The 18,909-nt window shown below is 34.7% G+C and overlaps 1 protein-coding gene across 2 annotated transcripts in view; it reads right to left on the reverse strand.

The window, feature by feature from the left end:
• The window catches only part of twin (CCR4-NOT transcription complex subunit 6-like twin), a 118,868-nt gene that overhangs the window by 56,715 nt on the left and 43,244 nt on the right, over nt 1–18,909 (reverse strand). Inside the window, exon 1 of one of the 2 annotated variants that reach the window (XM_081995573.1) lies at nt 661–13,682. The exons of the other annotated variant lie outside the window; for it this stretch is intronic. Within the exon in view, the coding sequence (XP_081851699.1) occupies nt 7,395–12,953 (5,559 nt within the window). The 5' untranslated portion in view covers nt 12,954–13,682 and the 3' untranslated portion in view covers nt 661–7,394. Of the gene's footprint in view, nt 1–660; nt 13,683–18,909 lie in introns of those variants that run through there. 2 annotated transcript variants of the gene reach the window in all.

The following is an 18,909-nucleotide window of genomic DNA, read 5'->3' on the forward strand; positions in this document are numbered from 1 at the left end:
ATCCCTCACCTTCGAACCAAAACAAGCGGTCAATGGCAAACCAACTATTTCGACTACATTGTTATTCATCGCACTGCCTAATTCCGCACGCATTACCCATGCCTGACCAAGATAACATCTCCAAACAGGTTATAATAATAGCTGCTACCAAAAAAACAACCACGTGGGTCACAATAATGGTACTGAAAGTAAATCGCTTTCTATAAATCAAACTGATGTCCGACTTTGCATTATTTGTTGTAGTGCAAGTGACAAGAATTGATTAAATTAATCGGTGATTAATAGAGGTAATCAGGTGTGCACAGTGTGGGGCAGTGAAAGTGCACATTCATATGTGTGTATTGTTATCAAGTGAAAGCCACAGGATTTCTCTCAACTCGATATGTGAAAATATATATTAATTAACGCTGACACACTCTCTTGTCGAGATGGTAATCCTCACAATGGATGAACTACCAACCCATTTTACCAGCCAGATAATTAGCATTATTGTTCCTTACTAGCAAAGCACCAACTAGGCGTTTATAATTATTATCAAATTACAGCTTTTCATCTGCCAGTAATTAATGATCCTTCTCGTGAAACGACTCTACAATAGGACCATGAACATGCCCGAAGACAGAATCAAGGTCAGCCTGTTATTGAGACATCAAACCTTACATATTTCAAGCTTCCAAAAACGTTACACTTCCATGTATGAACATGATTTTACTTTCGTGTTCGATATGTAAAACAAGTCACAGTTCCACGACCGTTTCCTTGAAATTCGTCATAAATTTCATGATAGGATATTCGTTAGGGAAGGATACCACCGGTGCCGTGTCGTAAATCTACTAAACTGGTACGATTTTTAATTAGACTCTGTATGAGGCACGCACAAGTACGACCACGGGGGATTACGAGAGCTTAGCGCGAGTCGACGTGAATTTATTAAAGAACTGACAATAATTCCTGTCTTTATTTCCAGTAATAAACTGTTACAGCAGAATACCACACTATATCGTTAAAAGAAACTAAGCGGGAAATCGGATAAAGGAAAATTTGACCTCTCGGGCCGCCGGACTTGGATCCAGGTGGCTTTCTCATAAATCTTAGTATTACTAACAATGGCTGTTTCTAGTTGTAATTGCTGGTTATCGATCAAATTTCACACATCCTAATCACTTTGAGATGTAAATAATTACAAAGAACGTTCGGTTAATGTAATAAAAAAACTCGTTTGGCAACACGTACTAATTTTACCTTTAACATCATATCGTTTTAATAATAACGTTTGTCAATTTATTGTGTTGTTGTCACTTTTTTTGGATCCTAATAACTGTACTTTAAGTTTAGTTTATACCAATAAGGCGCTTATTGATACTTAATTGAACAATACTGTTATGTTTTGATGAAACCTAATATAACAACAGTAGAGCTTGCTAATTCTACTGAGGGCCGGTACTTTCACCTCCGAATAAATTTATTCTTAGGATAATTTCTATAGAAATGACGGAATTGACCAATAGCAGCGTCTGATTTCACGGTTTCCATAGATATTATCCTTAGAATAAAGTTATTCTTAACTGAAAGTACTGGGACTAAGAATACTAAAATACTGACTTAAAGGCATCAAAAGGCTTGGATGCAGAAAAGATAAACAAAATTTGTAAGTATCGATCCATCGTTTTCAAGAATCACAAAGTCTGAAGAAATTGCTAACCTCTTGAGTGAATGAAGAAATTTCCAACAGCATGTAAAGAAACCTTTTAAAATATGTTTAGATTTGAAAAGCAGACAGTCTTCTTTCATTTCAGAGCGATTAGGCAGCACAATCATTTTAACACAGAAAATATCCTTTTAAAATTAACCAGATCAATTATTTCAACACATTTTCCACTCTTGTTTTTGGACACTGATAGAATATATTTCTTCGAAACATACATTTGGCTGTAGAAATCAATTAGGCTGTCTGCTTTCAACATTTCTAGACGGTTCGAAATTTCCTAGTCATTTCAGAGAGTGTGATAAAATTAAGTAAGTTTAAAAGCAGGTTAAAAATGGATATGCAAACTGAAGTTACTATTCAGCCAGTCAATTTGAAGTGTTTATAAAACTAATTTTCATAGTTCCAAACAAAGAACACCACAACATGTTTTTATGACTAATTTTACTTGTTACATGCGATCGTGACTGCAGTTGAGAAACTTTGATGGAAACTAAAAAAATTATGGTTAATCTGATCTTGTCGTAGAGCAAGAGTTTCACGATTTATGCAGTAACCTGTCGACTTGTGTCGTGAGAATGCGAATTGAATTAATTGTTACTCGACCGTGCCGAACGTAAGAACGTTTAAAAGGAAACTACAACTCTAAATATGGGAACGTGGCAATAATAATAACCATAACAACGCAATAAAAATCTGAAAAACTGGCGATACCGCGAAACCGATCTTCTCGGAGTGATTATGAAGATGGGCGACGGCAGATAACGATATTGATTCGCTCCTAATTCGGAACGTAATTTTATCGCATTACTTCCCGAGTAATTAATTTTCAGCTTGGGTCTTTTTTTCATTGTAGTGGATTATACTAATGTTAGCGCTAATTAGGTAATAGCGCTTTAATTAATTGGTTCGCGCTATTCTTCGCGCGTCCAACATTGTGTACTTATTAAATGGGAACAAATGGTTTTCTTTTATTAATTTAATATAAGCAGATGGCCGATTTGGCGTACATCCTCGATCATATTTCAAGCATTTGAGTCGGATTTCTTGGGGATCAAATGACGCAACAGGATCCAATTTCTTGACCATGGAATTGAGTATAGAACCAAGAGGTCAGTAAAAATTGTACGAGAAAAAATGATCAACCTGCAAAATCTTCGACATAAATAAATAGTACAATCTTACAAGACAAACATAAATTATTTTTTTCCTAAATTATTTCCTTCATTTTTAGGTTTAAATATGTAACTTAGTTTTTTCTACAACATAAGACTTGTTCATATGTTATAACAGTTTTTTGAAGATGAGTGTATTATAAACATTTGAAACATGAAATGTTTTATTTGTAGTGAGAACTGTGAGTACCACTGGATGACCGTACAGTTTTTAATTCAAACAGGTATGACAATTTCGCCAATTACTATCCATAGGAAATAAAAAATGAGAGAATTAGTGCAAATCAATGGTATAGACAAAGAAGGAAAATTCTTTGTAAGTGGCATGTGTCACCAAAGTGGAAGTGACGCAATTCGACAGTTGGACACAAATCTGCATTCAGACTTGAGTGCTCAGGTGACCAAATGTTACAACGCCTCAAAAACATAAAGGATTTATTAGGCAAGTAGTGGTATTAGGGATCTTTTTTAACTACTTTTTGAAATACAGTATCTCAGTAACATGAAGAGCTAGAGAAACGAGTTTACGCTTATTTTGTAGTATTTTTTATCCATTTTCTAATGGCGAGTTAGCGAAATTGTTGAAACTGAAGTTGAAATAAAAAAGTTACAACCTTTCAAAAATTGAAAAAATTACATTTTTGGTCAAAAGTGCAATTTTGGCAAATTTTTATATTGCTCCATAAGGATTCCAATGCACAGCAAAAGGCATATTTATACCAAAGGACCATAAATTAGGTAAAATAACCACTTTGAACCTTTCAAAAATTGAGAAAATAGCATTTTTTGTCAAAACTTTCAATTTTTTATTTTGCTCCAAAAGGGTTCCAATGCACAGCAACGGGCATATTTATACCAAAGAACCTTAAATTAGATAAAAAAATTTCTAGTTTTTCACAAAACTTGAAAGAATGGGGGGGTACTAAGGGTATTTTTTAACTACTTTTTGATATACCGTATCTCGGTAACATGAAGAGCAAGAGAGTAGTAGTAGTAAGTAGTTTGTAGTATTTTTATGTTTTTTCTAATGGCAATATAGCGCAATTGATTGGAGTTGGAATAAAAAACTTACAACCTTTCAAAAACTGAAAAAAAATACATTTTTGGTCAAACCTAGCAAAGGGTATAATTATACCAAAAAACCTTAAATTAGCATAAGGGTTCCATTGTGAACCACAATTGTTGCAGGTAAGTGAACACGTTCTCAAACGACCAAGTACCAAGATAGAGAAATGTTTGTTCTAATGGCACCGTAAAGAAATTAGGCTACAACAGAAGAAATACCCAATTTAAGACAGTACGTTCTTGAGATTTCGTTTCGTATTCAATTTGGAATGTCTCATTAGGTTCAACCAAGTTTGGCATTGTTTCTTTTTTCCTCAGCCGGTGCAACCAAATGGGTTCTAAATTGATGGCACAGAATCACCACAACAAAAGGTATCTGGGTCACCAAATAAAACGCCAATTATTAAAACCGTCCCGTATATGCAATAAACTCCGGGAAGCAACAAATTGCGTATTTTTAACATTAGCCATCTGTTACACATCCACTATCAGTGTTAATTACACAACATCCTCTAGGAAATCGATCTGATGGCACTTAACCACGGCTTCGTTACATTACAAATTACATACACTTACAAGCCTTGTCCGCGTATTAGTCGCGATCAACAATAGCGGCTTTTCGATTGCGTGTTTATTTAAATTCGTCCGTAAAAAAATTTCTCTTTTACACGATGAGTGACGGCTTCTACCGAGACTGGTTACCTAGTTAGTTACATCCCGGAACCAAGCGACAGGCGATTTGTCGGTTACCATGGATAGGTTTTCTATTTGATGGATACTCATAACTTGCTTGTTGGTTAATAATAATAAATGAGCGTAACGTTGTTTGGGTGCAAAAACTGAATTTGAAATCTCCAGCAGCCGCGGACAACAAATTCAACTTTTTTGAAAATTAAATTAACTGAAAACTTTGTTGCTGGTCTGAAAAGTCACTGGAAAGGTTGCAGATCTACTGTTAATTTATTTTTGTGAATAAATTTTGTAAAGTTCCTTATAAATCCCGAATAAATGGTGCCAAAACCAACAACTTGATCAAACAACAACACTATCCTGACCTAAAAATTATAGTATGTTATTTATAAATCATAAAATTTTGTCTGACAAAAACGACTATTTGATCACCATATCTCGGCTTAATGTGCTGTGAACTACGTCTCATAAATAGTGGAACTTGCCTAGTTTTATACAGGGTGGTCCAGTTTTAAATGTCAATAATTCACCATTCGATAGCCCATCAAAAAATAAGTTGACATGCATTATGTCATTTTCCTGAAAAATGCTTTCTAAGGAAAATACTGTAGTTTAAAATTCAGTTAAAAAAGTCAGTTTCTTGTCATAACTGTCAGTTGGAGCAATTTTGATCAAATTTGGAACAAGTACTTATGAAATTAATACTCCTAATGACGTTTTCATTTTCGGCTACATCACCAGCTATTTTTCAAAAATTACACTTTTTTTACTTTTCTTGTTCAGTTTGAATAAATAAGTAGGTTAGTCAGGTTATCTACTTCTTATAAACTTCTGATTTGAAACTTCGTTTACGAGATAATTGAGTTATTATGTTCAAAGACCCAAAACCAACCCAACCCAACTTAAAAATTGTCTTGGAAACAGTGAAAATTGACTTGAGAGGCTTAAAAATTGTCTTTGTAACCAGTTTTCATAGTTTTCAGACAAATTGAAAGACTTTAGTCTTGAAAACTGACTGAAAACTGTGAAAATCGACTTGAGAGGCTTAAAAACTGTCTTTGTAGCCAGTGGTCATAGTTTTCAGGTAAGTTGAAGAACTTTAGTATTCAAAATTGACTTGTAGACATGAAAAATTAGTTTCTCTAGAATTTTTGACTACAAACTCACACATTTAAACTTTTAAAATTGAGTTATTAGACACACAACAACTTGTGACTCTGAACCAACGGAAAGTGACATCCGAAAATTTGCATTTGAAGTAAGTTTTTATAATTTGAAAACACATTTCAATACGTTAGTATTGAAAATAGTTTTAAATACAGGATATTGACATTACATTCATGAAAATTAAATTGAAGACTAATTTTTCAAGCTTTTTTACTTTGCTTTTCATTTTCTTAGAACTCTGGACTATTTTTAGGGTTTTTAAACTGCTTTCAGCTTGGAAAATCAAGAATATTTTCGACAAGTTTTTGACATAGCAGACTTAAAAAATAATTTTAACATTATCCATAGACTTAAAAATCCTTTTTCAAAGCCATTTCAAGCTTTGTCACTATTAAACAGACTTTTAGACACTTCAGTGTTAAAAATTCGACCATTTCTTACAAATCTAGACTTTTTTAGTGCTTTAAGGCTGATTTTAGCCTGAAAAATAGAGTTTTAAGGCTCTTATCGATCTTCACAAGGTTTTGAGTTATCAGGCCAGTTTGTACACTGTCCATTAGTCTTGAAAACGTCATTTCAAACCTCTTCACTATTAAATTGACTTCTACACTCATCGGTGCAACAAATTGGAGCATTTCTAAGCAATTCGGACTGTTTTTAGTGATGTAACACTGAAAAATCGAGTTTCAAACTATTTATATTAGTGAATATAGTGAAATTTAAGTTTCAGACACTTCAGTACGCTAAATGCTACGATATTAGTCTTGAACACTACTTTTTAGAATTGAAATAGTCCGAAAATGTAATTTGAACTGTTACCAGTGTTTAATTGAATTCTAGACTTATTTTAATCCAGAAAATTGAGTTGTACATCAAATAAACTCCTGAAAATAGACTTTTGAACTATCTTTAATCTTAGTAAAGTCATTTGTACTCTTAAAACCAACAATCTTTTAGACTACTTTTAGTAGTAAACAATGACTGTTTTTCGTGTTTCAGACACTCGACAATCAGTTTTACACTACTTTTAGTAGTAGAAAATTTCAGTTCTGACAGTTATAGCAAAAAAAAACTATTTTTTTAAACTGGAGTTCTGTCTTCCTTAGGAAACGGTTTTCAGGAAAATGACATAATGCATGTCAACTTATTTTTTTCTGGACTATCGAATGGTGAATTATCGACACCTAAAACTGGACCACCCTGTATATTGCACCAATCGAAATATCAAATTTAAACTACTCCTATTGTGGTTGAAGTGCAATACGAGTGTGTAAATAAACTAAGACATCTGATTCGTGGATGTGTACAAAAAAAAAATGATCTTTGTTAACTACAAACTTTGGTTTATTTAACGAAATAAGAACGTGAAAAATAGTAAACGCGTGATTGTTGCTTTTGTCGAAAGTCGTATCGCTTCTGTTCTTGCGGCACACACACACACACGTCCCGTCTCTCTCTTCTCAGTCGGGATCGCGGGGTTGCCACTGTGACTTTTTGTCTATCACTTTCGCGTCGTAACATGCCGCCCGCGTTGAAAAATTAAAGTTTTTCAAAAAAAAAACACGCACTGAACTGTCGAAATCGATTGTTCCTTACTGAGCGTTTTCTTCGCATTGAACCAGCTCGTCCTGCATAGGGAGAATGCACACCTTCTTTAAGGATCGTCTGGTAATGGTTCCATTGGGCAGCCTTACTGAGACCACTCGAATGACATTATCGTAACCGGGATGTAGCTCCGTCACTCTTGCTAGAGGCCATCTTAAAGGGGGAAGGTTGTCCTCAACGAGAATTACTAAACTTCCAACTGGCAGCTGACTTCTGAGGTCGTTTTTGGTGTTCCACTTGTTCCTGACCTGGAGAAATGCAAGGTACTCTCGGGACCAACGGTTCCAGAAATGTTGAAACAACTGTTGTAATTTTTGGTATCTGGATAACCGTGAAATATGCATATCCTTTAAATCTTCTTCCGGTGGACTTAACAGTGAGTCGCCTATTAGGAAATGGGCGGGGGACAAAGGTAAAAAGTCATTGACATCGTTAGAAATTGGTACCAAGGGACGCGAGTTTAGACACGCTTCAACCTGCACAAGCAGAGTGTACATCTCCTCATAGCTTAGAGATGAATTGCCTAATACGCGCCGAAGGTGAAATTTACAAGACCGCACAGCAGCTTCCCAAAGCCCACCTAGATGGGGTGATTTCGCGGGTATGAAGTGCCAACGAATTTGGCTGTCAGCTAAGAATTTTGTCACGCTTTCATTGTGATCTTTTTTGTTGATTAGGTCATACAACTCTAAAAAATAGTTGTTTGCGCCTACAAAATTCGAGCCGTTGTCCGAGTAGATGTCGTGAGGTTTACCTCGTCGTGAATAAAATCTCTTTAATGCATTCAGAAAACTAGAAGTTGACAAATCTTTTACCAGCTCGAGATGCATAGCTCGAGTAGCAAAACAAACAAATATGCAGATATACGTTTTAATTAGCTTGGTTGTTCTTAGAGTTCCGTCCTTTACATAAATAGGTCCGGCATAATCCACCCCACATTTGGAAAATGGTCTACTCGGTACTACTCTTGAGCGAGGAAGAGAACCCATTAAGAAATTTGTCGGTTTAGGGTTGACTCGATAACATACTTGACATGATCCGATTATACGTTTTACGGCATTTTTTCCATTAATAGGCCAGAACTTCAGACGTATGATAGATAAAAGATTTTGAATACCAGCGTGCAAATTTTTTAAATGTGCTTCTCGTATTATTAAATCGGTTAATCTGTGCTTATATGGCAGTATAATAGGGTGCTTTTGTTCGTATTTTAATTCTGAATTTGTTAGTCTACCTCCTACTCTAATTATACATTCTGAATCAAGAAATGGACTTAAATTTAATATTTTGCTGGTATTGCTTGTCATTCCTTTGCGTTTGAGATCTACTAACTCTTGCTTAAACACGCTATGTTGAACTAATTTTATCAAAACCAATAAAGACTTGTCAAGTTCGTCTACAGTAAGAGTGTTGTATTCATAGGTTTTCTTCAACAAGGATCGATTTTTAAACCTGAGAATGTAAGCAACTACTCTAGTTAGTTTTGTTAAACTAGAAAATTTGTTGAACAGATAGTCGTTGAAACTTGGATTGATTGGTAACTCAGTACTTACATTTACAGCTGCACATCTATTGTTCGTAAATTGTACGTTTGACTTTAACTCTGGAAGATTATCAGTTATGATTGTTATGTTATCTTCGAGCTCAACGTCAAGACGGTCGATCTGTAAAAAGTCAGGTCCGTAAAACCACATGTGGTTATCCACTAACTCTTTGGGATTTAGCCCTCGTGATATGATATCTGCCGGGTTTTCCTTACTCTTTACATGTCTCCAATTTGTGACGTCGCTAAGTTCGGTTATTTTTGCAACCCGATTAGCTACAAAAGTTTTTAAATTTTGAGGTTCTATTTTTAGCCATGCTAGTACTATGGTCGAATCGGTGAAATAAGTTGTTCGACAAATCGGTAAGTCAATAATATTTTTGATTTGGTTCATGAGTTTAGACAATAAGTGAGCTGCTAAAAGTTCTAATCGTGGAAGTGTCTGTTTTTTCACAGGAGCTACTTTGGATTTAGCCGTTAAAAGGGTAATGGTTTTCTCACCGGTTTGAGTGGTCGAACTAATATAGATACATGCGCCATATGCTTTCTCAGAGCTATCACTAAACCCGTATAGCTCTATAGTCGAGTTCGGTAACGTCACGTGTCTTGGTACCTTTACATTATTCAAGTGTTGAATCTGAGATGAAAATTCAAGCCAATTGTCAACCAGGTCTGGTGGAATATTGTCATCCCAATCCAGATCTAGCTTCCAAAGACTTTGTATTAATAGCTTTGCTTTAATCGTGGCAGGGCCTATAAGACCAAGCGGGTCGAAAATTTGAGAGATAGCTGAGAGAATCGTTCGTTTGGTAAATTTATTTAAGCTAAATTTTACGTCAACTATATAATTCAAAGTATCATCGACAGGATCCCACAAAATGCCCAACGTTTTTAGTTGTTTTTTATCACGAAACAAAACTAAATGGTCTTCATTTTTATTTCCGTTTAACTGCAAAATGTTGTTTAAGAACGACTGATTGTTCGATGACCATTTTCGTAGTTTAAAGTTTGCTTGAGCCAAAATTTCTGAAAGTTCTTGATACACTTCTGTACATTCAGTTTCATTATCAAAACTCGCTAAAAAGTCATCCATGTAAAATGCTTGATCAATTAAATTTGATGTTCTTGGATAATTAGCTCTGTTTTGTAATGCTAGCTCTTGTAAACAGCGTGTGGCTTGAAAAGGTGCGCTTGAAGTACCGTATGTGACAGTTTGTAAATTATAAACTTTAATTTTTTCTTCCGGATTCCATCTCCACAATATTTGTTGGAAACGATGTTCAGTTTCATCGATTAGAATACAACGATACATCATTTTGATGTCAGCACTTAATACATATTTACGTAAGCGCATTCTTAATAAAATCGAGAACAAGTCTGGTTGTACAGTCGGGCCAACTAATATCAAGTCATTAAAGGAAATACCTGAACTAGTTTTTGCACTGGCGTCAAATACTACACGACATTTTGTAGTAGAAGAGTTCCTCAAAACAGCTGAATGGGGTAGAAAATATGAGTTACAATCATTAATGTTTATCGAATCTAGTTCGCCTTTTAACTTCATATGTCCTAATGACTCATATTCTCGCATAAAATCTAAATAAGCCGTCTTCAATTCCGCGTTTTGACCAAGCTTTCTCTCTAAATAATAGAAACGTTTTAGAGCCGTCGTTTTTGAATTGCCAAGTTGAGAATTTTGATTTTGGTTAAATGGATATTTTACAATAAAAGTACCGTTCGAATGCCGTGTTGTCGTTTCTTTAAAATAGTCTTCGCAGTATTGTTGATCTTTTGAAAGATGCGTTTCGTTAGGTAACTCCTCTAGCTGCCAAAATTTACTCAAAGTTTCTTGTAATGTTTTATTGGTTGTTCGTGCGGAAAAATTACAGACTGTTTTTTGAAAATCCAAAAAGTTTAAAGTACCGGTCAAAATCCAACCTAAACGAGTTTCTTGTAATCCTAGCATTTTGTCTCCGAGTTTAATTCTTCCTGTCATTAACAAATCGTAAAATATTCCTGCTCCTAAAAGTAAATCAACATCCTGTGGTTCATTGAAAGTACTATCTGCTAATCTAATATTTTTTGGAAAAATGATTGCTGAAGCATCAAATCTAGTAAGTGGTAGTTTTTCAGTAATGACTGGCAATACAAGAAATGACAAGTTTGCTTGAAATTGATTAAAGCGAGACTTTATGAAAGATTTTGCACGGTGCGTTATTCGAGTTAGACTTTGACTAATACCTGAAAGTGGTAAGTTAATGTTTTCGAGTTGCAAATTTAATTTGCTACAAAGTGATTTAGTAATCAGATTAGATTGACTACCTGAGTCCAGTAATGCTTTACACTCGTGCCAATGTCCTTTATTATCCGCTATCAATATGACAGCTGTTGATAATAATACTTGATTAGTGTGAGACGCAACATACGACAACTCGCCTGAAATTTCGTTTATTTTCCAATTTGAAACTTGATTGGTATTTGTCAGAATCGAACTGTCATAAACTTGGTTTATATCGTTAGGATTAGTAGCAAGCATTGCATGTTGCCCAGCTTCAGAAGAAGCTACATATTCTCGAAGTTGTCGTGTGTTTCCATCCGTGATTTCCCCTGAATTATCTGTCTGTGTCCTATTGACATTATTCTGACTGCTTGAATTTTGCGAAAAACCTCTGTCAATATGTAGTAATGTATTATGTTTTTGATTACAGGTTCTACATCCACCAGATCTACAATCATACTTTGAATGTCCTGTTCTTAAGCAATTACTGCAAAGTTTAAGCTTTTTCACTTCATTAAACCTTTCTGAAGGGTTTAAATTATAAAACTTGGGACAGTGATAAATAAAATGATTCTCGTTACAGTAATTACATTTTACAGACTGTGACTTATCACTCCTGTCAGTAAGTCCATATGCACATTGCTGATTTAAATTGGCGTGAGAATTGTTATTCGAATAGTTTCTGGTACCTTTAAATGGAAGTTTTGTATGTACTTGATCTCGTGATTTGCTTTGATTTACGTTTAATTTTGAAAATTCATGATTTATTGCTTCAAGGGTACAACACTTTTTTGTCAAAAATTCAATAAATTCACTTAGTGTTGGTAGTGAATCATTAGTTTGTTTGCTTTCCCATTCTCGAATACTGCTACTGTCTAACTTATGCAAAATTAGTGGAATTAACAACGTGTCCCATTGTTCAACTGGTAAAGATAATTTTTGTAGCGCACAGATATGCTGATTTACCATGTCTATTAATTTTCTTAATTGCAAGGGCGAATCCCTATGGACAATTGGTAAATTAAAAAGAATGTTATTAACATGAAAATTAATAATAGCTCGTTTATTTTCGTATCGTTTTTTTAATAACGCAATGGCAATAGAATAATTTGAGGCGGTTACATCTAAAGACTCTACTAACTTTAGCGCGTCTCCCTTACAGCATACCTTTAGGTACAAAAACTTATTTACTTCACTTAAGTCGGTTCTATTGTCCACTAAAGAGTCAAAAATGTCTTTGAAACTAAACCATGTTTCATAGTTTCCGTAAAAAGATGGTAACCCTAAGTCTGGGAGTTTGGCAACAGCGCCCGCCTGTGGCAGCGAAATGTGCGCCTGCGCCGACTGTGACGATAATGACGTGGTAGGAGAGGAAGAAGAGTTGTTTACCGAGAGGTTGCAAACTTTGTCTGCATCTGCAATATATTTTTTTGCATATGAAATAGCCGCATAAAAAGCAGTTTCCGTGTCAAGTCTATTAATTTGTTCCTCATTCGACAAAAATTCTAAACGGGTTTGAATTTTATCGAATTCTGAAAAATCTTCTTCCACGCTCTTAAGCCGAGTTTCCGTTTGAAACCGATCAATAGCATTCGATAAATAATCATTAAATCGATTTAATCTTTGACATATTACTTTACGAGCATGCCTTAATTCCAAAATGTCTGTGTCGACCGACTCTGTTGAATTAGAACTCTGCATTGTTTGCTTTTTTGCTTTTGGCATTCTTATTTAGCACAAAAATAAAACACGTGATGATTCGAGACGAGATATTTTAAACAAAACGAGAATATTCGAAACAAATGTATATACGAGTACTGCCTGGGTGTGAAATTTGCAAATTTCCCTTTTCTTGCAACGTGAATAAATCCTAAACTTAATCGAGATTCGTGACGTAATTAAAATACGAGAATGGACGTGTAAATTCGCGATAATTACTGTACACTTTGCTATTATTTTCAGGTCGAAACGTGTAAATCCATAAAAAATAACGTAAACTGTGGCGAACGATGTAAACGTTTTTCTAACGATTATCAAAATAAGTACGGTAGGAATGATTAAAAGGATACAGGCGCTCACCTTTTGTTTCTTGTTGATTGTGGTTTGGCGATCGACGTACAAAATGGCTGCTTTTCTTGGTTCTGTTTCTGTTTCGATGCAATTTGCTTGATTCTCCAAACTTCAATTTGGAATCTGGCTGACGAAGGACCACTATGATTCGTGGATGTGTACAAAAAAAAAATGATCTTTGTTAACTACAAACTTTGGTTTATTTAACGAAATAAGAACGTGAAAAATAGTAAACGCGTGATTGTTGCTTTTGTCGAAAGTCGTATCGCTTCTGTTCTTGCGGCACACACACACACACGTCCCGTCTCTCTCTTCTCAGTCGGGATCGCGGGGTTGCCACTGTGACTTTTTGTCTATCACTTTCGCGTCGTAACAACATCAGTAAACCATATAACAAGATTCGATATTGTAACTCCTGGCTTAAGTTAAAGCCAGAGTGTAACACAGTAAATGTAATCATTCCTTATCAGTTCAATGTCTTCACAAAGTCGATAAACCAATACTATAACCGGTAATAATGACAAGTTAGTAGTACGGAGAAACCAAAAAGAAGTGTACAGAAAAAAATTCATTGTTAGTTGTTAGGAATTTATGGTATTTTCTACAAATCATTTCAGTCTAATTTCTGCCACGTTCAGCTGAATTAAAATATTCTATTAACAATTATTTTCTATTGAAATGCTTGAAGACCGGAAGGGAAAGTAACCAAAAGACTGAGTTTTCGAACCGTTGAACATCGCGGACAAGTCAACCAACAAACGACCTAACTAACAACTTTGATGGTACCAAGTATCACACCGTAGCTCATCGTTCCACGCCGGCCACAAGGTACCAATTTTTTCCACTCGCTATTTGCATTCATTTTAATTCAGTCGAGGAGCATCGTGCAGTTCTAGTGTCAAGTTTTTGCTAGCCGTTCTGGCAACTTCATGCTCGATCACGCAGTCGTCCCAAATTTGTATAGAATTGAAACACGATTCGCATCGCATTAAAACCGGCAAAAACTAGGTCTGGTTTTTTGCTTCGGCGCTCCTCGGACCTGGGAAAATTGCCTTTCTCGGTTTTCCATGTTTGGGTGCGATCGACAGTGTGTATTTCCCAACCAAGTTTATCCGAGGAGACTAGATAAAATTTCAACTTAATCACGTTCCTTGCCCAATCACGCGCGAACGTTACCCAATTCCTTGGCAATTATTTTTATTGTTTTACCAACCTGTTACTCTCTACACACCGCTGAACAATTTACTATTTATCATAGAAACGTGGTTTATGTAATCGGACATCAAAACAGGTTCGAGTTACGTAACGAATTTTACACGGTTTTCTTGTTAATTCTTGATTTTACTAGTGGGATATCATCGTCAAACTAGCCGGCTTGTCTCCATGTCAGCATAGGATGATCATCCAATAAATGAGCCGGGAAGGCGTAGAAAGTAAATTATGTCCGGCAATCGCGAACGAAGATGATTGTTTGGATGAGCTTTAGCTTTGCGAAGCGGTTACTAATCGATCGGTAACGGTCTCAATTCATGGCCGTTTTTTCTCTGAAAACAGTTGGTGTAATTTTAATAAGGAAAGACCTGATCATAAATAACTTAATTCAACTCGGATGCAGTTTGTAGAGTAGAAGATGACATTAATTGCCGTCAATGTTGAGAACAAATTGTAGTAAAAAGGTGAAGAAGTTACTTGATATGTTCTCGCATTGTGCTGTAAAATTTTGTAGCTAACACTCGTATATGGAACCGTATATGCCTTCATATACGTGTTTAGTATTTAAATCCCGCATAATAATTTTTTCTTGTTCTAAAGATAATTTAGAGTTTGTAAATATAACTAACCAATCAAACCATATGGTTAACCTGGCAAGGTATTAGATTTATTATGTTATTTAACAACTTCTTATACACAGAACTAAAAGAGAACCGCCATTTTTTGATGATAGGTACCCGAGGTTGCCATATGTCTACTATTGAAAATACTTTTAGTTTCTCGCCAAAAAAAGCTAAACCAGTTTTTTAATTAAAGAAAATTATCAAAAATAGAAAATGTATTCAAATCTTATCTTGAAGGAAATGAAATGAAAAAGCCAAAGAAAGACTTCATTGATGAGTTGAAAAATCGGTTAGGTTTACTGTTTCTTTTCTCTCAACTTCGATATTTTGAATTATAAATTTAAGTTCTGAAAACTGATTTGAACTCGAATATTAGATAGCTGAAATAAACGTTTGTGGTCTAATCGACCGTTGAACTCTCTTAGATAGCAATTCGCACTATGGGAATTTCTTGTTTTACGCAGCGAAACGTGACTTTTTGTAATTTTGTGTGTACATACAACAAAACTAAAATAGGAAGTACAATAATTGATACTTTTTGTCTAAACATGTTAAGGAATCACACCACAGAATATTTCAGCTAAATTCAAAAACTTGGGCACCTCTTTGATTCGGAAATTATTCAGAATTTAAACAAAATAAGTAGGTATACAAATACTGAAATATATCAAAATTACTATGAATTTTCAAATTAGAAAATGTAGCAACGTTTGTTATCTCTCAACATCTAGTTATTTTGTTGATGATTATATGCAAGGTACACATTGAGTTATATCAAACGCTTTAGCTCATTTTTTTTATAGTAACAGGATAACCTTAGTTAACGCAGTGTTGATATTATTTCAATATAAAATAAATACATTTTAAATCTCGCCTCCAATTGGTAGATACACAAGATAACCGGTAAAACCTTTATAATTTTTTTAATATTTTTTTTCCAACTCTCCTTATAAAAGGGCATCACGATAGTAATTTTAAATTACATTACGTAATTACTAGTACTTTCCAAATACGCAAAAGCCTAATAGTAAAATAAAACTTTTTCGTTGAAGTCGATTCGAGAATCCAGTAAAAACATAAAAAAACATTGCGTAACCGTATATGCGTAACATAACCTATACTGACAACCTAAGCTCACGCTTCACGTATCTCTCGCAGGTTGTCAGGTTGCAAATCGTTCTGTTTAAATGTCACGTATAAGAAAAAGATAACATTAATGCCATTTTCTATTTAAAGTGTTACCTAACATACAATGTACCCCAAAGTTTCAGTAATTTTTACTTTACAATGTTGTTTCAGTACAGTTTCTCTACACTGTAATAGCGGAAACTATAACGATTATAGAAAAATGTTTAGATCCAATTTCAGATCTGGCTTCAAATTAGTTTTTGAGATATCGCAAAAAAACGAACCTCGTGATTGTATTAATCTGTGGGGCTCTTAGCGAATGGTTTGCTTTTGTTGTATTTCTTAAAACACAGGCTGAACAGTGTCATTAAGTCCCTGATTTTGATTATTACTAAATCCAGAAAAAAAAAAGATGTTCAGATAAAAGTTGTAGAAATATGCTGAGCTGGCGCAAGACAAAATAAAACAGTTTTTTTTTTAGTAATTTGTCCTTTTTGACATATAACTTGCTGGCTTACTCCTCCTTAAACGAAAAGATTTTTAGAGAATACTAGCTAAGTATCAATACTGAAGTTTTTTATTAATTAAAAAAAAACTATGGATCTAGACATAAATTATCGTTAAAGAAAGTCCATGAAGGGCACCTAAAAGACCTTTAAAATTTCACGGTCGATTATTTTACATTAGCGTTCTTATCGCGTACAAAATGTGCGTCTAGACGAACGCGGCGGTCATTTTAATTTCTCGGACATGCGTGTCATTTGATGATTTAGAAAGGCCACCCAGGGGCGCGCTTCTTTTTGACTTCGATGTTGTCGAGTCACCCCAACGATTACTAGCGATGACTAAGGCTGAGGTAGAAAGATTGATTCGTAAATGACCAATCAGGTTTTGTTTTTCAATTTTTTTCAGCTTAAGTACCCAATTTTCGGCCAGGGCTCCATTACAATAATTATGTCATATTGTTACTTGGTAAGCGGAAAACCATAAAATCGTGCTGTGTGAATCACCCTGACCAAATTATTTTCAATTACCGATTTTCGCTGACTAAGTTTTTTACTTAAAAAACTGATGATTAACATTATTGGCCTTCGATTAGTCGGTATGCGCACTAAACTTGGAGAAAGATACACTTATTAAACAAAGGCGGTAGGTAACAGGTTTGCACCTCGGTCGCGTTCGTAATTGTTCAGTTTTTCCGTAAAAGGCCTCACTTTGTCAATTAGTGACTCAGTAACCTCGTATTTTTTTCTTGTTTATAGCAAGTCATCCGGACCAGCCCGACGGAGAAATGCTGTCCGCGCCTCCGGTGCAACCACGTCTAATATTGCTGTGTTAATTAATTTCATTAGCTCTTTAAGGCGCATTTTTCTTTGTTTTTTATGGGGCCATCTTACGTTCAGCACTTCCTGCACAGTTTACTGATTCGATCCTCTTATACTTATGGGCAACAGACATTGGGTGATATGAATAAAACAAGAGCTTACACTCAACAAGCTGCATTCTGAGTAGGTACGAGTATTAAGAGAGCTTCTCATCAATACCGGAAGACTAATCCACTTCCATTTGTGGTAAGTAAATTGATCTTAAAACGTAACCTTATTAATGCCCGCGGATCATTCAAATCAATCATAAACAAAAAAGATTATTTAAGGAAGATGAAACAACACTTAAAATAGCATGTGTATAGTGTTGGGATCTGCAAAGAATGATGTGTGAACTGGCTGATTCAACAACGCGCCATTGTATAAGGAAAAATTATTCTTCTAGTTCTTCCTGATGTACTTTTTAGTCTTCACAATTTCCAATCTATTTTTTGTGTTAGGTACTATAATCCTGACTAGTTTGTATTGCTTATTTTACTACTCAAAGATAGTAGTAGTTCTCTTAGACGCGCTAAAAATGGTACATTCAGTTATCGCATAATACAACACAGATATACAGGGTGGTCCAGTTTTAAATGTCAATAATTCACCATTGCATGGCCCATTCAAAAATAAGTTGACATGCATTATGTCATTTTCCTGAAAAATGCTTCCTAAGAAAAATACATTCCTTCAAATTTCAATTTAAAAAATCGGTTTTTTGTCATAAATAAATAAATTTGGAACAAGCACTTATAAAATTAATACTTATTATGAATGACGCTTGCCAAAATTACAGGAAGATGGTTTTCATGTTTCTGCCTGATTCTCTGGATATTTTTCAAAAATTTCAGTTTTTTTTACTTTACTTGTCTAATTTGACAAAATAAGTAGATCTTATGATTTGAAGCTTCGTTTACGAGATAATTGAGTTATTACGTTCAAAGACCCTAAATCAACCCAACTTAACTTAAAAATTGTCTTGAAAACAGTGAAAATTTACTAAAGAAGCTTAAAAAATGTCTTTGTAGCCAATTTTCATAGTTTCCAGACAATCTTCACCAAGTTTTTGACATAGGAGACTTAAAAAACTATTTTTACATTTTCCATAGGTTTAAACATGCCATTTCACGCTTTGTCAGTATTAAATTGACTTCTAGACGCTTCACTTTGCTTTAAGACTGAAAAATCGAATTTGAAACAATTTTTTATAGTAGAAGTTATGTTTCAGGCTCATCATTGATGAAAGTAAACAATTGTGGCATTAAATGCTAAGATATTAGT

This window comes from Ips typographus, linkage group LG1 (genome assembly GCF_016097725.1).
Source record: "Ips typographus isolate SLU linkage group LG1, UJ_Ityp_2.0, whole genome shotgun sequence".
NCBI classification, from domain to species: domain Eukaryota; kingdom Metazoa; phylum Arthropoda; class Insecta; order Coleoptera; family Curculionidae; genus Ips; species Ips typographus.